The sequence below is a fragment of the Corythoichthys intestinalis genome, chromosome 20, assembly GCF_030265065.1.
Source record: "Corythoichthys intestinalis isolate RoL2023-P3 chromosome 20, ASM3026506v1, whole genome shotgun sequence".
In the NCBI taxonomy this organism is placed as follows: domain Eukaryota; kingdom Metazoa; phylum Chordata; class Actinopteri; order Syngnathiformes; family Syngnathidae; genus Corythoichthys; species Corythoichthys intestinalis.
Genome location: NC_080414.1, coordinates 13,890,347 through 13,914,485, shown reverse-complemented (window position 1 = coordinate 13,914,485; position 24,139 = coordinate 13,890,347). Strand labels below are relative to the sequence as shown.

Here is a 24,139-nt window from a genome sequence, read left to right as displayed (position 1 = left end):
ATTTAGGGCAATTGTCATAAAAGAGGTTCATTGTTTCAGAAAGCCTTCGTTTTTCCATCCCTATCTGGAACCCGTCAAGAGTTTACTTAATGTCTGGTGAAAGTTTGGCGAAGCTAACTTAAGCCCGACTTCATCCCGTTTACTTGTAGCGTTAGCCGCTAGCGTTAGCAGCTAGCGTTAGCCTACTGGGCTTCTGTTTGATTGGCTTCCTGAAAACCATGTGACTCCAAACGTAAGCACACTGTCTGCTGTCTTAAAGGGGAATGAACATAGCCGAACAACACAGAGTCAAAGCGGGATGAAAAGACTATATTTTCTTCTTTTATTAAATTACCGAATTTACCGACATGGTCAAAATTACGTCGGTCATCGTGAAGAATTTCGGTAACGGTAAATTTTCGGTTTACCGCCCTGCTCTAATACAAACAACATACGGTACATAAGTACTGTATTTGTTTATTATATCAATAAATCAAGATGGCATTAACATTATTAACATTCTGTTAAAGCGATCCATGGATAGAAAGACTTGTAATTCTTAAAAGATAAATGTTATTTCAAGTTATAGAAATTTTATATTAAAACCCCTCTTAATGTTTTCGTTTTAATAAAATTTGTAAAATTTTCAATCAAAAAATAAACTAGTAGCCCGCCATTATTGATGTCAATCATTACACAATGCTCATGTGTGCTGAAGCCCATAAAATCAGTTGCATCCAAGCGCCAGCAGAGGGCGACAAAACTCCATAAAACACAAGTAACAAGGTTACATTGCACTGTGCTGTCATTTTAATCTGTTTGAGCGGGGCATGTTCGTTAATTGCGTCAAATATTTTAATGTGATTAATTTAAAAAATTAATTACCAACCATTAACGCGATAATTCTGACAGCCCTAGTCATTAGTAAAATAATTTTTTTAAAAACTATATTTGATGTCCAAAATATTGTGATGCTTTGAATTTACTGCTTTAGTTTGTGATTAAAACTTTTAGGGCACCAATTTCAGTGCAAAAAAACTTCAAAAATAGCTACTATGGAACAATTATTACAAAACAGCACATGCTTACGCTTGATATCGATATTACACTTGTTTTTTTTAATCACATTTATAACACCTAACACTCCATTTCGAGTGTCTGCAAAACAGATGTAACATATTGAGTAGCCAAACAAGCTTTCAAGACTTCTTTTCTTCTATAAATGCATTTGTTTGGGAGTAATCAAATTGTAATTTCATTGTGGTCGAACAGCATTACTTTGCACTACTACAAACTAGAATCCTTATAATAGACATGTTAAATCAATAACTCAGTGTTAAAGTTCCATTTTGTGCACCTAATTAAAGTGTCTGACGATTGCACACAAGCTAACTAAATACTAAAAACGCTTTTGTGTGGATAAAGCTCAACCCTCTCCAACCTGTATTGTTTATGCTAGAACGACTGTTTGTTATGCGAGTTGAAAAATAGCGAGCAGCTTTCCAGGAAAGTGTAAAAAATGAGGACAGGGCCTCTCTACGCTTGTTTAGCTTTTGCGGTTTTGGTAGACTCGGCGAGCTCACGGATGCCTCTCCTGAGCGGCGTGCGGATTACGAGGTGGAGTCGTGTACTAATCTCGCTGTTTGACTTGGACTGAAAGAATTATTTGGAGATAATCTGTTCAGGAGGCATAGCGACATGAAATCTAAACACGCAAAAGGAGATTGCAACAAATACCTCATTGGGTGAACATTATTGCAAATGGGAGGGAACATGTTGGTGTTATAAGAATGTTGTGATTTTTTTTTTTTGCTTGGCATTAAATACCAAACAATACTTGAATACAGTGCTTCTCGAAAAGAAGAACGTTATGACAAAACAGTATTAATGTGGAAAATATCTGACTTAAAGCAAAATATTCTGTTTTTTATTGGCGCGATGGTCAAATATGACTTTCATGGAAAAATGTAGCTTGTGAGTTATTCAAATTATAACTTATGACCGCATTAAAAAATTGAAAATGCTTGACAATATATAAATTTTCCAGTCAAATGTATTTTTTTACGTACAACTTAATCATAAATTGTTTCAGGAAAAAAAATTAACAATGTATTTCACTTCTAAAAATAATCATTCAAATGAACTACGGCCACCCGGCCTGCTCCCGAAATGTCTCACCAGCTCAGAGACATATAAGGATGCTTGCCCTTTACTTGCTACCCCTCAACCTACAGGCAACAATAAGTCTGCAATTCATTCATCTAATTAATCAGACCTGAAAAAAATAAACAAATAAAAATCTGGCTCTGAGGACTCATGAGTATACATCCCTGGAATATACCTACAACATTTCATTCTGATGCGTCCAAGAATGACTGAGAACCATTTTAATGAGCATTTACCTAAGAAGAACAAAGCCAGCGAGACCTTGAGACCTCCCTCCGGTCAGTCTAAAAATGTATTTCTTGCAAAACTATCGTATTGAAGTAACATTTCAATGTTCATTTGAATGTTGTAAGTGGTAAGATGCCAAGTTACTGTGTGATCACAGTGTAAAAACAGCTCATTTTTAGAGTAGATCTTACGGGTGAGTTGAATGCATAAAACACGGTCAAGTGTGATGATGGTAATTTCGTACCGGCACGGAACCGTTCAGAACACCGCTGATGAACTGGACCACCTGCTCCACGGTCTCGGTCGGCTGGCTCGGGAGGAAGTACTGCTCGTTGGCTGTGTTGAGGATGATAATAGAGGGCACTGCCACCTCGCTGAAAACAAAACAGGAAACATGGCTTTTTTTAATCCTCTCAATGTCGCCGACCGCCGGCATCAAAGCGGGAACAAATTGTGGTTTCTGCGGTAACAAATTGCCACACGGAAGAGCACAATGGCGTGATCGACAAAAAGGCTTTGTACTTTTCCCGCGGGAACGCCTTCAAAAAGAGAATTCCTTATTTGTGTGCAGGGAAGAAGCAGATGGGGCCCAGGCTTGGAAATTTCAAAATGTTTTCAGCAAAACTGGCTGCGTGCAAAATGGCTTGGAGGGTTTGTGTTAGGAAGCCCAACAAGCCTTTTCAATTAAGGTTGAGCAGGCCAGGTGAGCACCCGCATTTAGTGAACATCCACTTTTTAAAGACGCCAAAAGTGGGGGGGAGGGATTAAAAACAAATATATTTTATAAAAAGAGATTTAGGCTGTTGTAATTTTAGAATTACCATGTGTTTTTTGGTGTTGTGTTTGCTACTTTAAATGTGTTTTTAAAATATGCCTAGATTTTTCTTTTTTTTTTATTTAAAAATGAATTTTAAAATAATCATGAAGCAATTTAATGTGTTAATTTTTTGATCAAATCGAAGTGTTTTTTTTTTTCGTTCACTAGCTGTCTAGCTTTGGAAAAAGTAGACGCTTTGGAGTGAGGACAGCATAGACAGATTTAAATGACAGTAGAGTGAAATGCCCACTACAGTCCTTATGTACCGTATGTTGAATGTATATATCCATCTTGTGTCTTATCCTTCCATTCCAACAATTTATTTTACAGAATATATATATATAATTCACAGAAAAATATGGCATATTTTATAGATGGTTTGAATTGCGATTAATTGCGATTAATTAATTTTTAAGCTGTAATTAACTCGATTAAAAATTTTAATCGTTTGACAGCCCTAATTTAAACATGTTTTCAAAGAAAACCCAACTATTATTTTTGTTTTAAAAATACATTTTGAAAATGAATAGTAAATAATATTTTGTGAAAATATTATGAAAATAAAATACTGTTTTTTTTCACCTCAAATGTGTTTTTAAGAAAAAATAATACGTAAAAATTAATTTTAAAAAATAATGGTGTAATGGTAAACACATTTTTTTTTAATCATTCAAAGTAAATAAAACAAAACAGATTGTAGTCCTATTTGAGCACAAATTACAACCTCACAACTTCACCGTCACGGTCATTATATTTCTCTTTCTTCCATTTGGTTCACTCGCGGTGGAGCGACATAAGGAAGAGACAGTGGCACGGCGAGATGATTTCTCTCCATTTCTGACACCGCTTGCTGTCTGTCACACAGTGCTTACATTTTCATCTTGCCTCGTCTCGCATGACAAGTGCTGTACTCGAAGAAGTTTGACAAGTGCGACGCCATGCTAAAATATCACGCTGTTTAGACATTAGCATGCCGTGTTGTACATCGGTGAACTTGGATGAACTTACTGTTTACAGTTGAGTTTCTTGGTTATTTTTAATGAACAGGTCAGGGATATTTGGAATGTTGGATAAATTAACTGAGTTAACTCACTAATAAATGAACAGAGTTGATTATTGGAATCATACATTAATAATAATGTGCCACTTCGCACCCTCAATCCATCGCGGATTTTTTTTTTTCGTTAAAAAAAAAAAAAAAAAAAAAAAAGCAGATGAGCTATCACGAGCCAATCGTGTAGAACCCCCCCCCCCCCCCCCCAGCCTCCCTCTCCCTGTTCTTTGTTGGTCAGACAGTGAGTGCACTGGAGTTGCTTATTATTTATTATGTCATTTTACAGTTGCACAATGAAATTGTTTGCTCTTCTGGCAAGATCAAAGCGCTACATGCGTCAATCATCGTTTAAATTATTAGACAGTTGCTGTGGCAACTCATTGTGCTTAAGTGAGGGGATTTGAGTGGACTCACTCAATAAGTATTTAAATAAAGCCAAGCATTTTTTCTGCTTTATTTTTGTTTAAAAATAATTCGGTGGGACAGTAACATGTTTAAAACTTATCTTATTACATTTGAACTGTTTAAAAACCACTTAATTTTTTTTCTCTAAATAATACTTGGGGGGAAAAAATTAAAACATGTCCTATTTACATATATATCTATCTATATATGTAAATCTTTCCAATGCTAAATCTGAATACATTGAACACAAAGATTTTTTTTTTTTTTTTGTGGATGCTACTTTGCGGCTTTTCACTTTTCGCGGCAGGTTCTGGGCCCCATTAACCGCGAAAAACGAGGGATCACTGTAAACGTCTTTTAAATTTTTAACTGGTTTACGTGCAGATTAACTCATTTGCTCCCAAAAACATATATTTACGTTCTATTTTTAATTGTTTCAGTGTCCCAAAAACATATTTATACGTCTTACTTTTTTTGTGACAAGAGGCATCTCTAGGTTCTGTTGCACCTAAACTGCAATGCACAAAGCTCAAAACTCATTTTAAAGCAATAAAACTGGCCACTGGAGGGCAGTAGCGCATTTTGTAAGAACTCATCTCGGGCCAAGAAAAGAAGTGGAGAAAAATAGTCGGGAAACGGAAGTTGGAGGGATCTTGTAAAGATGCGAAGAAAAATGTGGAGAACGATTGGGAAAAAAAGGCAAACGACACTGGAGGACTGTTTTGAAAAGAAAACTAAACCATCGTCAAAGAAGGATAAAAAAAAATATTTTGATGAGCCAGACGGTGGTGGCCACTACAGCGTCAGGTTTCACACGCGTTCTGCGGAGCTCACGTTGCGTTACTCCTGAACCCGAGCTTTAAACCAACGATGAAGATGATGCAGATGATGAAGATGATGAAAAAAGTGAGACCGATCTTGATCCGGACTCATCAGATTACTGGGAGCCACCTCATTCAATCGGGAGCAGCAGAGAGCCTTCCCCGTTGTTAAGTGCGCAAATAGTTCACAGTTCAATAGTTTAGTTATGTGTAAATAAATTGTTACTATGCGGTCAAAAGCTCTATTTGTCTTGTTGTTTGTTATTTTGTAAAAGGAAAATATTCAGATGTTTGGGATGTAACTAAAGCAAAAAAATAGCTGTATAAGTCAAAGTTATGTTTGAAATGTGTGCTTTCACAAAAAGCTCAATTTCTGTTTTTTCATCAGAAATTGGAAAATTGCTCAAACTAAGCTATTTTCTAATGCTTATTTCTAAAGAACGGAAAAAGATATGAACTTTTTTTCTGCTGAAAGAAGAGAGTTCAATCTTTCTTTTGGTGGGTTCCATGTTATATAGCAATAGAACACAATTTTCTGTGGGCCTTGCAAAATCAGTCAAAATCCAGTAAAACGGCCGGGAGCAAAGGGCCTTGCTCCTATGAAAATGGCTGGGAGTGAATGAGTTTATCATGATTAATTGCAAGTACCTTGTGCGATAAATATTTAAATCTTTGCCCAGTTTATTAGCAACACCTAGAACTCGTATCTCCTCAAAAACTCAGCGATTTGAAACAACTGATTGATATATTGTTACGACAACAGAATTGTGGGTCGGTTGCTAGGCAGTAAATTACAGGGTAACGTCGTCGTAAAGTGAGCTGTTAACACATAAGCTCGAACCGCTTAAACACCATCACATTACCAGACCTCAGAGCACGTCTGAAAGGGGCTTATGATGTCACACTGTTTATGTAGCTGATACAGCTATCCAACAAGACACATCAGGATTTTCTCTTCAATGGTGGTGACCTGGAATGACCTGTCACGCTTAGTGGAAACGGAGCTTTAAGATAAAGAGGGTACAGACACCCGGTTTACACTGAACGCACCGCCTGCTTTAGGACAAATCAGTAGAAGAATTACACAACCACGCCAAATAACAAGGTCATGCAAACAAGCTTTTTCTGCACACGGTAACCGAGAACAGAGGCGCGCTCACACTTCATCACACAGTCGCCATTTCGCGTCCCCGCGGTGTTCCTCATGCATTCATCACTGCCCGTGACACGCCGAAATCAGCACCAGCTGAGCTCTGCGGTCACGCGTACACACGGTACAAGTATGCAGCCCACCTGATGTGCTTCCTATTCCGACAGATGGTGACCATTTAAAATAAATATGGATTAGCCTCTTCGCATCACACTGAGGGCAGGACAATGAACAGTATTAAGGGGTAAATTGCAAGAATCACAGATTGTAATGGAAAAATGCTTTAAGTGAGGCTATTTTAATGGGGAAAAAGTTTATGTAATGATCGCTGCCAGCCTTCAAAGTTCAAATGGACAGGATGTCATTCACTGTCAATGGCAATCAATAAGTTAATGAGACAATCGTTTACATTAAACCAGTTTTTAAAAAAATATTATTACCCTAATGAAGGCTACAATATGTAAATGGGGAAGAACAAAATATTTACTAAAGGTAATTTAAATATATTCTTTCTTACTGTAATTCACAGTAATTTGAGTTTTCACTTATTAATGTATGAGCAAACTTGTTGCTCATATTTTAGTGTGCTACCTATACAACAAATGAATTTACTGAAAATTGATTTAAATGAAGAAATACATTATTATATGTTTAAGATGGTGGCAAAATTAATGCAAATAAATTAGGTTATTTTGAAACAGTGATTCACGTTTCATACAGAAGCGCGTATATGTAAAACTGTTGTATGTTTTTTTTGCCCATTATCTTTATGTAGCACCTACAACAAATCCATTTAATGAAATACAAGATTTTAATTTTAATAACACAATAATTTGTATCAAATATTCTACAGTGGAGAAAATTAATAAATTGGCTCATTTTATGTTAATATTTGTTTTTAATTTGAGAAGGTCAAAGAGGTCAGCAAAAGGCATTCCGAGATTACTAAAGAACAAAGGGATTATTATGAAATATATATGACACAAAAGATAAGATTTCGCGGAAACGAGGTCAAAGGTCACAGGGGTCAGAAAATGATTTTTGTGATGACTCAAAAATGAATAAAAGGAATTATTTCCAAATATGTTCGTAATATGAAACAAAACATTACATTTTAGGGTAAGGAGGTCAAAGGTCATAGGGGTCGGAAAATGATTTTTGTGATAACTCAAGAATGAATGAAGGGATTATTATCAAATATATTAGTAATATGAAACTAAAGATGGGGGGGTCAAAGGTCATAGGGGTCAGAAAAAGAATTTTGTGATAATCCTTAAAGAATACATTTTAATAGCTAATGAGGTCAAAGGTCACAGGGGTCTGAAAAGGAATTTCCCAATCACTCATTTCATACTTTAAGGGAGTGCCCACTAACGAATATGGCAGTGCTCTGAATTTGGCTGTTTAGGAGGAGGTCTGCACCTCTAGTTGATTTAATTGTTTGGCTTGTTACTATGAGTCATTGATAGACGAATACATATGCATTATTCGTAGTGGACAACTCATTTTACAGAGCACATATGATTTAGTCTTGGAAATTACAAATTTAAATACATGAGAGTGTTTCCAACTCCATGATCCTTTCAGTATCATCTTCATGAAGTCATTGCTTCTGATTACTGTGCAGGGGCACCTAATGTTCTCGCGACCAGTATGTATATTAAGATCAATTCCAATCTCATATAAATGCTAATTACGGTAGTGGCGCCGGGAGACCGTCAGCTTAATGACTTGAAAAGCGAGTGAATAATTTAAAAACACAGATGATGCTTATGTTGTCCATGAAATAAGTACTTAAAAATATGGTGGCGCTTCCAGTAAAGACTTTTTGGGCTGTAAATGTCAATCAGAGGTGTACTGTGGGTACAGTCTATGGCTTCGAAATGTGCATGACATGAACTTCAGGGCAAAAACTGTTTGAGGGATAAGAAGCAGAAGGGTAAGGAAAGAGGGAGGCATGGAGTGGTTTACTTTCGGGTTAGTGCGGGAAATGAATGTAAGCCTAAGTAATGTCCTCGATATATGCTGGTGTGTGTGTGTGCGAGCCGTGCGCCGCGGGGTGAAAGCAGTGGCAGCCTGATGCCAGACAGGCTGCTGCCAGGACTCAGTAATCGCCGTGATGACAGAAAGAAGGATAAAAAGCCATCAGATTTATTTCGCCGGGCCTCCTAAGGGAGGGGATTAGTGGACATTGACGGGGCCAGGATTTCATCCCTCAAAGGAGGGCAATTAATCCTGCGCCTCTGCGTCCAAACACCCAGAAAAACCCTGGAAAACCCAGCACGGGAAGGCCAATCGGGTCCTTTCATCCGACAGAAAACGCAGGCAGATTTCCAACATTGCGGTTTAATAAACTGAGTCGAATGTTTCCCAGGAAGCATACACATAGATGACTCACCCGTATATTAGATTACAGTATTTTTCGGATAATAAATCCCTTTTTTTATATTATATTAACTCATTATAGTTATAGACTAGGGGTGCAACGGTTCAGTTAGCCCACGGTTCGGTTTGAACCTCTGTTTTGGGATCACGGTTTCGGTTCGGTTTGCGTTTTTTTTTTTTTTTTAACTGCCTTTATTTTACTTTTTAAAAAATGAAATAAACACTTAAAATGTCAACAGTTTCGACTGTTAAAATGCCTCTTAGCTCTATGGCTAGTGTAGTGACTGACTACTGAAATACACACACAGTAGTAAAAAAGTTACTTGGCAAAGTAACTAATGATACCTTTCATGTTTTTTTTCCCATAAAAAAAAAAAAACAAAAAAACATAGTAACCTTTGCTATGTTTGCATTTAATGTTGTGAATCAACCGTTAAACTTGATAAAATTGCTCCCGTTTTTGCATTATTTCCCTTCTGTCTACTTTCGACATGTGAAAATTTTAAAACCGTTTCATCCTTAAAGATAGACTCAAGTCAAGAGTTTGCCGATTTAGGAGTATTTTACATAAAAAGTCGCTTGGAAGGTTTACTACAACAGAGCCTTTCTGAGAAGTTTACAGCTCTAAAATGGCGGCTGTTTACTAACGCTACCGAGTCTGTCATTTCGCATGTAGTTATATATGCATGAGATATCCAGGCGTAGATTGTATGCTGTCGGCTACAGCCAGGAAATATTGGCACCACCTAGCCTAGCCTCGCGTTTGCTACAGCGTCTCAACCAACACTCTTCCCTCTTCGTGTCTGACTTTTCTTGCGTCATTCAACCAACCTATTAACTAACATTGTCTTGTTGCAGAAACGGTGACCAAATCCGAACGAAAAAAAAAAAAAAAAACGTAATGCACGAAAAACGTGCCGATTTTGAACGTAGCATACAGCGTACACATTTAAAAATCAGTGCTCACTTGTACAAATTACGAAGAGACCATACAAGTTGACAGGTATGAATTATAGTGGACCGTTACAGTTAGGTAGTAGCACTCTGTAGCACGGGACGTCCAACTATCAGTGGTCAGGGCGAAACTATGTGCTTTAGCGAAATCATCTTCGATGGCTTTGCGTGCCATTTCATAAATGTCGGGGATTACGTTGCTGGAGAAATATGTCCACGAGGGAACAATGTAACGCGGGTCAAGCGTTGCAAATAAATTAACGAAGCCCGCTGTGTGTTTTCACTGGTGTCATCTTCGGGGTTGTCCTGCCCTGAGAAAGTGATATCTGTGGGTGATGCCGGCTAAGGTGCCGGAGTCATGTTATAAAAGTGTTGCCATTAGCAATGCTTGCAATTTTTTTTTTCCTGAGTGATTTCTCTCCCTCCGCATTGTAGTCCACGGGGAAACCAAAATGTTGCCACACCGCAGATTTGAAAGAAGCCGGTGCCTCCTCAAAATTCGGTCTCTCCGCTCGCCATAGCTATTTGTTTTCTTTCTTGTTTCACTTTCACTTCGCTCCTAAACGAGAGAGGCCATTACCCGGCTTCTATTACACAGGTGCTTGACAGCGATCCGACATCTACTTGCGGGGCGGGAATTTCTCCACAACGGTGCTTGACGTCACACAGAGGCACACAAAGCTCGATCAATTCATTTCACAAGCGTTCGGAATACATTAATTGCAAAACCGAAAAGGCGCGGTTCATAAAGTCATATTGAACCGTACAGGGCGAACCGTACGGTTCGGCTTTGAAGAGCAAATCGTTGCACCGCTATTATAGACCGAGATGACTGAAATTGAATGATCCTGTATCAGTGCCATTGATAATGATAGACATCTAATCCATTTTGATTGGGAGAGGCTAGCAACGAATGATTGCTCCTAGTCTTATAGTCTGAAAAACACAGATCAAGGTATCAAACTCATATATATGGTTTCCTTGAGACTCAGAGGCGCCATTTTCTGTCAACTAGGGCTGCCACGATGAATCGACAAATTGACATTCGTCAATTCCACCCTTGGGAACTATGGGAATATTATTAAGATTTTATTTTAGCAAGAAACCTGAAGTCGATGCATATTATTGACTTTGCGGGCCACACAAAATTAAGTGAAGGGCCGGATCTGGCCCCTGAGCCTTGAGTTTGATAACTGTGTAGTAGATTAAGACACATTTGATCAGGCACACTGCCGGACACCTAATTAAAAACAGGGAAAATGAGGTTTTTGGTGAACATGACACAGCCAGGCATCGTTTGCGGGCCTCTTTGACAAGGTATTACGCTATACGTGTCTGCAAATATGTCTCTAATCCTCATATTAAACACCCGTCATATGTCTTGCTATCAGCGATGCACACTAGCAGATTTGCTGCGTTTTGCTGCACGCGAGCAAGCGTCGGGCGAAGAGGAGGAGGGAGTGGAAAGATGATTGTTGACGTTAGCCGCTCACCCCATGATGAGGCTGTTGATGTAGTCGTTCCCGTCCATGTGGCCAAACTGGAAGTCTCTGTGGACACAAGGCCATATTAATTAAGTGTGGCTTAAGCGTATGTACACAAAACACACACACGCACTCAAAAGTAAACTTCCTGTCTCGACGGAATGCAAACCAACTTCTCCATTTGCATGATCCGTCTGCGAAAAATGCAGAGATGGTTTTCCGGGAATAAAATCGTCTGCGAGATGAGGAATTCAATTTGGGTTTCATTGTGCCTGCAAAGTGCATTGTGGGTAGTTCAGGTATGGAATCAGCAGGAGTCCGGGAGAATGACTGATTAGGTGCGCTCTGGCTTTTCATTTTACCCTCCAGGCGCTGCGTAATGGCGGCGGCGCTCTTGTCAATGACGAGATTATGAGGACACTGGAGCGTGTCATAAATCCAGCGGATACAATAGAAAACATCATTCTGGCTTATTGATAATTTCGCTGACAAGAGCGAGGCGGCGCGGGAACAGAGCTAATAAAAAAAAAAAAAGCCTCCATCTGAAGATCTATTCAGGGATCCGGACACGTACTGTATGTAGATAAAACAAATTACTTCTTTTTTTATTTAAGGTCCAAGTGCAATCAAACAGAGCGCAACCTTTCCTGGTGGATCTTCTTTACTGGTAGAGGATTTGGACAACTTTTTTCCCCCCTGAGGAAATGAATCCATAAACCGGGGTATCCATTGAAGGCGTTTTTTAATATCAGATTGGCTCAGTGGTTCGCGAGGTGAAGGCTTCGAAAATTGAATCTCACAGGCCTTTATGGTGGAGGGTAGATATGCAATCGGGAACCAACGGGGCAGTGATATTTAAGGTAGGAGCCAGCAAGTAATAACTCAAAAAGGGCTCAGATTTTGGTGTGTTTTGACACCCAAAACACTACTACAAGCATGCTGTCAGTGCTCACGAGAGGATCTGACATTTTCAAGAAATTACAAAACTACATGGGAATGATTTGACACATTGACGGTGACGGACGTCAAACTCATTTTGACTGTGGGCTGGAAGCAAATGATCGTATAGTGGTGATAGTCGATAGTGACATTAGAAATGGGGGAGTCATTTGTTTTGCTTTAAAAAAATGAGCATATTCAGGTTTTAAATTGTGTGACTGCCGAAAAAACAATTGTGAATTTTATACATTTTTTATTTGGGTGAATTAGAATTTAAAAGATGAATTCCATGTTTGTTTTTGACTAGGGTTGGGCATCGTTTGATTTTGAACGGTTCCGATTCCACATTTCGATTCCGGTTCCAAACTATTCTTGATTCAGATTCTTTTAACAGGCAGGGTAAAAAAAAAATTCATAGTTTATATGAATTTCCCAACTTCTCGGTTATCTTATAAATTATATGAACTTTTAATTAACTTTGCTATAAATTTCCCACAGGGCTATTTTTTAACTTGTATATGAATATCAGTCTTTTAACTTGAATAGGATAAAGTTTCTGTCCACAGGAGTGCACTTTCACAAAGATGTTGATTTTTCAAAAGCTCACGGAGAAAACATACACATATTCTTTTGCCTATGTTTTAGAGTGTCTTATGCTGCAGGCATTTATTGTATTGGATCATTTATTTTAGGTGGTATTTCTACAGGTTAGTTAAGGACTGACATCTCACAGATGTCAGGCGGGGAGTGTCCTGTCCCTTGTAAATTGACTACTTTTTAAGATTAATTTCTTTCTTAGCTGATTCATTGTTTATCCGCCCACAAGATGTCACAATTGTAACTCCAGTCGCTACAGTTTTTCTTTGGTTTTGCTGTCTGCGCTTGGCTTCCCCTAGCGTTGACTTGCTGGTAGTAGCAGGCAAAAGGAACATTACTTTAGTTGGAAAAGAATCCTTGAGGTGTACAGACACTACACAGCTCCGCTGCACTACACATTGTTGGGAACCCTTGACATAACAAAATTTGTAAGTTTGCACATTTTTACAAAGGCTCTGATATCATTTCTGTGTGTTTATTCTGTTACTTTGTTGTCATTTATATGAAGCGAAGCAACACGTTTTTGTGCTAAGCTAAATTAGCGATTTCATATGATTTGCTCATAACGGAGCTAGTCTTCATGTGGCTTCTTCGTGGTGCTTTTTTTTCCCCTTGTCGGCTGTCAGGGCATTGAAACTTGGAATTGAAATTTTTTAAAAATCGAACGGTTCCGGGAGAACCGGAGTGTTAGTCCCGGATCCCATCGATGCTCGATGCCCAACCCTATTTTTGTCATACTTGGCAAATAAAGATGATTCTGATTAGGGGTGTGGCAAAATATCGAAATGGTGATAATACGTAATACCTTGTATCCCGAAATGATATCGATATGCTCCTGCCAAGAATCGATATAACCTTTTAAAAAGGTGTCAACTAGAGCATTCACATCCAGTCTTCCCGATCTTCGGGGCAATTACAGGTCACTTTCTTGAGTTTGAGTCGATGCCTATTCATTTGGGGAGATTCCTGGGTCACGTCCTGTTGTGTAACCCAAAATCAACAGGAAGTGACCCGTAAATGCCCCAAAATCAACAGGAGGTGACTGAAAAACAACAGCAAATGACCAGTAAAATTAAACTCATTGGTTGCCACTGACCACCATAGACGTCCAATCACCCTCCCACTTCGAATGAATTGGACGTCTACTAGTGATAAACTCAATTCATTCAATTGTTTTTCTGTTTATTACGTGTATAGTAAAATATTGTAGAGTGATGTCCTGACCCACGTATCCATTATTGTTTGATCACCATACTGTGAGATCGTTATCGGAAATCGTATCATGAGGTACCCAGAGGTTCCCACCCCTAATTCTTATTGAAAACTAATTTGAAGACTAATTAACTTGGGCTAATTCACACTTAGCTAAGAAAATCAAGATCTTAAATATCCAACTATTCTTACTCATAGTATTTCGTCAAAGGCATGTCACTGACATATTAAATTGCAGTGGGGTAATGTCTCTTTTCAAAAAATTCTGAGTGACATCTAAAAGAGCAGCATTACTCGTGAACTGCCATCCTGCGTCATTACCTCTTTGAGTGAAGCACAATGAAAAATGGGCACGCCATCCCTGAATAAACCAACAAATTGGATGTCATACCTGCTAAAGTGCTCTCTGTATTCCTTGGCAACAGTCTGAATCAACGCTTTTAATCTGGGGTGGGGGAAAAAATGAGATTGTGAGCAAACCCGCCTTGAAATTGGTGGCAAACAAGCGCAGCGGCGGGTCTTATCTTGATTGGACAGCCGTGCTCTTAAAAGGTGCTTGGGTACCTGCCACTCTTCTCTGTGGGGTCCTTCTCATCGATGATTGCGATCGCCACCAGTTTGCCTAAGGGGGAGGGCAGATAAGAGGGGGTGGGCTGCGAGATTACAAAAGGCAATCGCGGGGAAAAAGGTGAGAGGACAACGGCGAGGAAGATAAGACGCTCAAGTGAGCCTTATTTTTACCCCGTTAGCATTTAGCTGGATTGGCTGGAAATGGATAGATTGATTACACTATCCTTGCAAACCTTCAACGTAAACGGAATAAATCCTTGAGAAAACACAGAATGTTTGCCTCAACAGGCCGTTCTGTTAAGCTGTTGTGACGGGAGTGCCCCCTGATGGTGAATTGTAGTGCTGTCAGTAGTATTGGGAAGTGAGCCATTTTGAAAGTGGAGCCAAATGGGTTATTTTTAAAAAGGCTTTTCTTTTTCTTTTTCAAAAAAAACAAACATATTGTATAAATTGCGGTGTGTTTGGAAGCAATAACTTGTTAAAACTGCTGAGGTTTGCAGTTTGCTTTACAAACAATGATGTAAATGCATTGCGATCCTCAAGTGTAGCTTGTTTTTCTAAACTACTGCAGTTGTTGATAACCGCTTTAGGATGATTTTTGATATTTATTTTGCATTAAAAAAAAAAAAAAAATCTACATAATGTATTTAGCACTTTAATTTTTTTTTACTACCTACAGTGGTACTTATGATTTGGGTGGTTTGTGAGTTGATTTATAATCACAGACAAAAAAATTTTTTCAATATCAGATCGGGACTTGGTATAAGTAGATTCTTAAAATCAGGCGACTTGGACTTTGACTCAGGCGCAAAAATACACTATTGGGACATCCCTAGTATTCATATAGTATTCATATAGTATTTTATCTGTGAATGATGAAGATTTCTGTGTATAAAAGGGATCCATGAAGCAATTTCCTGGCACAATTGCTGTTTTTATGGAAACAAAAGTTTACATTAAAAAAACAGGCCTACCCGCTATAACAACAACAACAACTCGTTTTGCCTGTGCATGTCATTATACTGCGACACCCAAATTGAAACGTCATCAACAATAGGCCAATAGGAGCTCGGAATCGTGTTACTGGAGCATTATGGGAAACATTATGACTGATAGGGCAGCAGGATCTTATGGTATGATCTTATTACATTTAAAAGCAGTAAACACATACGTACAGGGGGGCAAATGAGTATTTAGTCAACCACCAATTGTGCAAGTTCTCCTACTTGAAAAGATTAGAGAGGCCTGTAATTGTCAACATGGGTAAACCTCAACCAAGAGAGACAGAATGTGGAGAAAAAAAAACAGAAAATCACATTGCTTGATTTGAAAAAAAATTTTTTTTCCAAATTACAGTGGAAAATAAGTATTTGGTCACCTACAAACGAGCAAGATTTCTGGCTGCCAAAGAGGTCTAACTTCTTCTAACGAGGTCTAACGAGGCTCCACTCGTTACCTGTATTAATGGCACCTGTTTTAACTCATTATCGGTATAAAACACACCTGTCCACAACCTCAGTCAGTCACACTCCAAACTCCACTATGGCCAAGACCAAAGAGCTGTCGAAGGACACCAGAGACAAAATTGTAGACCTGCACGAGGCAGGGAACACTGAATATGCAATAGGTAACACGCTTGGTGTAAAGAAATCAACTGTGGTAGCAATTATGAGAAAATGGAAGACATACAAGACCACTGATAATCTCCCTCGATCTGGGGCTCCATGCAAGATCTCACCCTGTGGCATCAAAATGATAACAAGAACGGTGAGCAAAAATCCTAGAACCACACGGGGGGGACCTAGTGAATGACCTACAGAGAGCTTTGACCACAGAAACAAAGGTTATTATCAGTAACACAATGCGCCGCCAGGGACTCAAATCCTGCACTGCCAGACGTCTCCCCCTGCTGAAGAAAGTACACGTCCAGGCCCGTCTGCGGTTCGCAAGAGAGCATTTGGATGATCCAGAAGAGGACTGGGAGAATGTGTTATGGTCAGATGAAACCAAAATTGAACTTTTTGGTAGAAACACAGGTTCTCGTGTTTGGAGGAGAAAGAATACTGAACTGCATCCAAAGAACACGTGAAGCATGGGGGTGGAAACATCATGCTTTGGGGCTGTTTTTCTGCAAAGGGACCAGGACGACTAATCTGTGTAAAGGAAAGAATGAATGGGGCCATGTATCGAGAGATTTTGAGTGAAAATCTCCTGGGTCTTTCAACATGACAATGATCCCAAACACACAGCCAGGGCAACAAAGGAGTGGATTCATAAGAAGCATTTCAAGGTCCTGGAGTGGTCTAGCCAGTCTCCAGATCTTAACCCAACAGAAAATCTGTGGAGGGAGTTGAAAGTCCGTGTTGCCCAACGACAGCCCCAAAACATCACTGCTCTAGAGGAGATCGGCATGGAGGAATGGGCCAAAATACCAGCAACAGTGTGTGAAAAGCTTGTGAAGAGTTACAGAAAATGTTTGGCCTCTGTTATTGCCAACAAAGGGTACATAACAAAGTATTGAGATGAACTTTTGGCATTGAGCAAATACTTATTTTCCACCATGTTTGCAAATAAATTCTTTAAAAATCAAACAATGTGATTTTCTGGGGTTTTTTTCCACATTCTGTCTCTCATGGTTGAGGTTTAGTGACGTTGACAATTACAGGCCTCTCTAATATTTTCAAGTGGGAGAACTTGCACAATTAGTGGTTGACTAAATACTTATTTGCCACACTGCATCTTTAACAGTAGTGTACTGTATTTTTGCCTCTCATGTCCTGAAATTTCTTTTGTAACAAGAGGCATTATTTCCCATTCAAGTGTGTTGTACCCTGAAAAGTCCGTTTGTAGAGACGTTCATAAGTAGAGGTACCACTGTAACTGGATCCAAATGGACTTGGCCAGACGTGTTTAAGAGCCCCGCTTCTTGTCACTACGAGTTACATTCCTTGTCTGACGGAGGGGGGCCAACGAGCGGAAAACACCACTCCGCCTTTGACACACGTGCACAGAATAGTCCCACTCGTCCGATATCTAACCTCCTATTTCAAAGCCACCATCTTTAATCAGCAACACTCTAATTAAAAAGCGTTTCAGCGTGGCGGGAGAGCTTGTTAGGTGCGGGGGGGACCGAGACAAGCGGCCAAATCAAAGCGCCCGTCACAGGAAGGTGCACATTAAGGGCTGAAATGCTGCTAGATCTAATATTAGACGGCGCAGCCTCGCTTTAAACTGCTGCTCGCACTAAGCTCGAGACTTCCTGTGGGAGGGCGCGTAGGTAAAGTAGAGCAACATGCCGTGGATTTAGAGGAGCTGAAGTCCTCAAACGACCCAACCGCCGGTTCCATCCCAGGCGGTGATAATTGGGAATAAATTGAAGCCGGGAGGGGAAATGAAGGCTCATGTACAGTACCTGTTTCCCCGAGTTCGTACAGCGTGAAGCCGTCGATCTGCAGGTAACCTTGGAAGCGCTCCCTGTTGACCCAGCTGCTCAGGCTACCGTCCGCGTACTCTGCAACACGGATGCACAAACATAACCTTGTCTAATAATGCAGTGGAAGGTCAGGTTTACAATGATGTACGGTTGTTTTAGAGCAGAATTATGAGTGACAAGTGGAGGTGGCCATTCGGGTTATCTGCAGGTTTGAAGGAAGCTGAAGGCGTTTTGAGACCTTTGTTAAAGGCCAGAACAAATAGTTCAATGTTACATTACACGCTTTTGAAGTGCTGCTGGGCCAATGACAAGTGTGTTACCATGACGACTAAGGGCAGAGCTCCTCGTTGAGCCTGAGGCTAAATAACGAGGAAAGGAATGTGTTAAGTGTTGAGTAAAAATTCACTCATTGGCTGCCGAACGAACGTTCATTCGTCCCTGCCAATCAAAATGGTTTGGACGTCTATTGCTGTCAATGGCATTGAAAGAGGAACATTCACAGCCACTTTTCCTAGATTAAATTAATTGGACATCTATCGTTGTCAGTGGCACGCAATTACTTAATGTTTGAATTGACAAAAAACTAAAAGTTGATGTCCAATGTAATTCAACCTCAATTACCGTACTTACAATTATTTAGAATTTTAGTGTAGAAAAAATATTTTTCAACCTTCATTTTGATCTAAAACGTTTTCTAAAGGTTTTTTTGTTGTTTAAAATTGTTTTATTTGTATTCAAAATGCTTTACATATAAATAAAAACAAATAAAGAACCCCTGCCCCCTAAAAATTCATATAAAACTGATTTGAAAAAAAATTTAAAAAAAAAAAAAAATTACATGTTTATATATACAACTTTTAGAATTTTTTTTCCCCACAAACTGTTTAGGACTAAACTTCTTTTAAAAATATAAATAAATAAAGACAACACTGGTTTACACTGTGAATAATAACTAATTGACGTAATACAAATTAACATTTTTGGATGCATAAAGATTCAAAAGATCAAAATCCTAGATTTGATATATCAAAGCTTTGTGATATTTTATTGATTTGCTACAGAGTTATGGTAACACTATTTGACAATAGGTTCATAAGACCGTCATAATTATGACATGACAGTTATGAGCAATAATGAATGCTCATGACAGATGTCATCAAGTGTCATCCAATAAATTATGTCACTAAATTTATTCATGTCCAATTCGCATGTTTTACATCCATTCAAAAGTGACATAATTTGTTGGATGACACTTACTGTCATCTGTCATAAGCGTTAATTAATACTCATGACAGCGTCATAATTATGCCCCTGCGTGAGTCATCACCTTATCGTGATGTAGTGGTTCGCATGTCCCAATGATGCTAGGGGCTACCGTATTTTTCGGACTATAAGTCGCACCAGCCATAAAATGCCCAACAAAGAGAGAGAAAAACATTTGGCGGCAAACACAGACAAGACAGAAAAAGCAGTTTCTGCTCTTGCACTCCTTTAAAAGAAACTGCTGTATTTTAAGCCAAGACAACTGCTGTGTTTGATAGAACAATATCTACATGCTGCCATAGCAAATACCTGGCACATTAAGCCCCCAAACTATTTTTAATTTGACTGTTTTACCCTGAAAACCGGTTTACAGACGTCGCACAACCACTTTTGTTTCAAACCAGCCATAAAACGAAGGAAATTAATATTTTTTATTCAAAATCTCGATCATTTTTAGCTCAGAATCATTAATTGATGTCATATTTCTTTTAAAAAAAAAAACGACTTTAAAAAATTATTCAATCGCATATCTTAAACTTTTAAACAAATTACGTCTCAATAAAAAAAATGGTGTCTGTAAAAAAAAAGTCACAGATATTTACTTCATACCTATCGCCTAATTGTATTATTTTTTTTTTTTTTCTGTCGCATTTTTCCGATATGTTAGATGATAAATAATGGATCCAAAAAAAGAAAATTGGGAAAAAAAACATTTAAAAAGGTAAATATATGAAAAAGAATATCTCGACCACTCTTTGATGTCTGCGATTTCTGCATCGCGACCCTTGTTATATTATCATGTTCCACCCATAAAATCCCACAAAAATCCAACTGTGGCCATTCACAAATGTGTCTTGACACTCAGTGATACATGCAACATGAAGTTTTTGGATCGAAACAAGTTAAGAACGCGATAATATCTCGTTAAAATCGTGGCGTCTTTAATTCTGTTCTCACGTGCTCTCGCCTCCAATTAGGGGTTTTGCTGTTTAAAAAAAAAAAAAAAAAATTTAAATGCCCTCCTGTTCAAAATTTTTCTTCCCCCAGAAAATTTAGATTTTAACCTTGCCAATGATGTATCACACGTGCACATCTGACAATTTTGAAAGTTGGCTAAATTGGGGGTCTCAGAGCAGAACTTCAAGTCACCTGAGTGTTTTCCGCCATATATAAGTCGCATTTTTGGGTGAAATTTACTTGATAAAATTCAACACATGGAACAGATAAGTCATCTTGAAAGCCAATTTAAAATAAAAATACAATAGAGAGCAACATGCTGAATAAGTGTACAGTATGATAATGTTACATGATGCTTGAACAACAAAATGCAAAGGTGGCCGGTATGTTAACGTAACATAGCTATTAGGAGTTATTCAGGTAACTATAGCATAAAGAACATGCTAACAAGTTTACCAAACCATCAGTGTCACTCCAAAACACCAAAATAACATGTGAAATGATATAATAATGTGTTAATAATTTCACACATAAGTCGCTCCAGAGTATAAATCGCACCCCCAGCCAAATTATGAAAAAAAAACTGACTTATAGTCCGAAAAATACGGTATGTTGTCTGGGAATTTATACCCCTGGCAGGGTCACCCATGGCAGAAAGGTCCTAGGTGAGGGACCAGACAAAGCATGGCTCAAAAGAACCCTCCTAATGAATAATATACATGGACTCAGTTTTCCCTTGCCCGGACGCTGTTTACCGGGGTCCCCCTCTGGAGCCAGGCCTGAAGGTGGGGCTCGTCTGGTGGCCGGGCAGTGTATCCATGGGGCCCGGCCGGGCAGAGCCCAAAATCAAGACGTGGGTCCCCCTACCCATGGTCTCACCACTTGTGGGAGGGGCCAAAGGGGTCGGCTGCGTAGGGAGTTGGGCAGCAGGCCAAAAGCCTTGGCGGTCTGACCCCCAGCGACAGAAGCTAACTCCGGCGGGAGGCTACGGAGACGACCCAGGACACGCTGGAGAGACTATGCCTCTCGGACGGTTCGGGAACACCTTGGGATCCCGCCAGAGGAGCTGGTTGAAGTGGCTGGGGAGAGGGAAGTCTTGGCTTGCCTGCTAAAGCTGCTGCCCCCGCAACCCCAGATTACGCAGTAGATAATGGATGTGAAAGTGTTACTGGGTTAATATTGGTATGATACAAACATTTTAATTCTCATCGTACCTATGAATTTTCATCAAATGCAACTTTGACAGTTTGACTCATCATACCCTCAGCCCAGTTTAATTCTGTGGCAGTCAGTCTCTGGGGTCTTTAGTTCCATTAACCTTCCTCCTTGAATATGTCAGGTCTCCCCATTCCACCATTTTTGACATTGGATCATGTCAGTGTTAAACATTTTTTAAAAATATATTTCACATCCCCGCTGAGCGAACAGTCTGCGCGAAGACGTCCGCGAACCAGGGATGAAAACGGCTTTAATGTTTCAAGGTGAAGCAGATGCCGTGAAAGCAGGCGTGGCTTGGTTTAGCGAGGGCGTTCAACTCGCCCCCGCCTCTGGGGGGGAAAGGAAGAACGTCTGCCCATAAAATCAGAACATCTGTGGAAAGAATGCACTGGCGTCGACTCAGCAGCTTTCGCACACCAACTCAGCATTAATATCCACGCCAATAATGACTCTGCACTGTTAAAAAAATGAAACGTTTTCTTTAATGAAATAACGTTAACATCTTAGTTTCGGTGTCGTATGTGGTAATACGTCAATGGTAACTATGTGGTCGATGTGAAAACTGTTCATTTTAAAAGCAACTCTGGTTTGCTATTGGAGTTAGGAATCCTATTCACTATTAGAACCCTTAAGGGAGAGTTCCTCCCTTGCTTAAAAAGCGTGTCAAAGTCATCGTCAATCTTGTAATTACTCTCGCGGTGGCCGTAAGGTCGTGATAACTTATTAACGTGTCATAATGAGGTCCACGCTGTCTTTTGACGTGCGTAATGAACGTCCCATGAGCGTTTTTTAGATGTGCTCCGACTATTTTTATCCACAGGAGTGTGGTGGACACCACATGTGGTCGCCAGATGTGAGAATGGCAACATGCGGCGCTGTTACGCATGAAGCTTCATTTCACTACGCATTCCTTGCTGGAAATGCACACCACCCTAACATGAATTAGAAGTGGAGTTTTAAATGGTCATGTCCAGATAGCAATAATAAAGTCATACTACATTAGTTATAAGACTTTAAAAAATGGTGTTTATTACATGGACAAGAGTTTTTGGACAGCGTCAGTGAAAAGGGAAGACAATGAGGAGTTGTTCCTAACCCCCAGGTTCCATTTTTGTAGCCTTAACTTCCTTTGGAATGTTTTTTTTTTTAGGGCCAGAAAAATCAAATCTCATCCTAAATGGATTGGACGTCTAGTGCTGTCAATGGCAGTAACTTGGAATTCAACTGTCACACACACACAAAAAAACAGTAATTGTCATTTTTTACAACAGACTCTGCAAAATTGCCTTTCTAGTTTTTGATTTCTAACCGCAATCGTTTGTTTATAAATACTTTTCACCAATCGTCCTCATCTTTGCTGACTAAGATGAGGCGTGTTATCATCTTCGGAGGCGCAGCGGCGTCTTGTCATCGCTGTCACGCCGTGTTAAGCGGGCCGTCGCTTAAGTGCCGGCCGTAAATGTATGCAAACTAATTCCGCCTCACAGCTGGCTGCGTTTTGTACGCTCCCATAGGAGGAGCGCCGCAGTCAAACTGGAGAGAGATTATCGGAGCGACTTTAAGCCGAGCGTTAACTAGGACGGCCCGTAGCCGGGGCGGCTTCCTCGGCGTGGCGTCGAGGCCGTCCTCGCCCGTTACGCTCTTAAGACGCGTCATCGTCCGGCGGCTGATCAAAACCTCCCGAGTAACAGCTTCTGTAGCATGAAGGATTGTGGGAAATTAAATATGTATGAGCCTGGGTGCTTTACACTTATTTTAACAGCAGCCTTCAAGGAGGAGGGGGGTTGAAATGATGCGGCTTGTGATGTGCGCTAAAGCTGTGAAAGCTAAACAACAAGGTGCCGAGGAATTATTCGCACGAAATGAGAGGCTGGATTTAGACGGCCTCGCTCGTCTCTTCACGGTCACAGGAACGACAGCGGCGAGGATGAGAGAATCGAGGAATTGTCAGACTCTGTGCGACAACAATGCAGTCGTATTGAATAGAATGTGTGCGTGTAAGGTTGGCACGTGTGAGGAATTTGTTCAGCCTAACCGCCTTTGCATCAACAATGCTTTTATAGTTACAATAAAGAAGAGAAAATGGTGATTGCTTTCCATCAACTGTGACCACATGCAGCGGCGGACTTGGCAATTTTGGGGCCTAAGGCGAACATACCCAGGGGTCCTCTTCATGGGTCAGGGGTTAAAAAGGTGAGAAGAGTGTGGAGAAAATATGTTCTGGTACACTAGGGTTGTCCTAAACAACAAATTTTCTCCTGATTAGTCAGCCGACTAGTTTTACGATTAATCGACTAATCTAGTAATTTTTTTTTTTTTTTTTTTTTTTTTTTACTAATTTAGCAATGAAATTTTTGTTGATGCTTATTAATTCACAAAACTATTTTGGAACACATAAATTCTTTATTAACGTAAAGTAATAATCATGTAAATAACAATAATCACAAATCAACAATGAGGTTAAATGCTGATAGCATTTACTAGTGCAAAAGAATGGAAAGTAAACA

At 39.6% G+C, this 24,139-nt stretch overlaps 1 protein-coding gene across 1 annotated transcript in view; it reads right to left on the bottom strand.

Moving 5' to 3' along the window:
- tmx3b (thioredoxin related transmembrane protein 3b) overlaps nucleotides 1-24,139 on the bottom strand; it is a 45,675-nt gene that overhangs the window by 7,638 nt on the left and 13,898 nt on the right. Inside the window, exons 10-14 of the mRNA XM_057824768.1 lie at nucleotides 18,174-18,272; nucleotides 14,756-14,813; nucleotides 14,583-14,636; nucleotides 11,453-11,509; nucleotides 2,618-2,747 (exon numbers count right to left, since the gene is read on the bottom strand). Coding sequence (XP_057680751.1) covers nucleotides 2,618-2,747; nucleotides 11,453-11,509; nucleotides 14,583-14,636; nucleotides 14,756-14,813; nucleotides 18,174-18,272 — 398 coding nt within the window. The remainder of the gene's footprint in view (nucleotides 1-2,617; nucleotides 2,748-11,452; nucleotides 11,510-14,582; nucleotides 14,637-14,755; nucleotides 14,814-18,173; nucleotides 18,273-24,139) is intronic.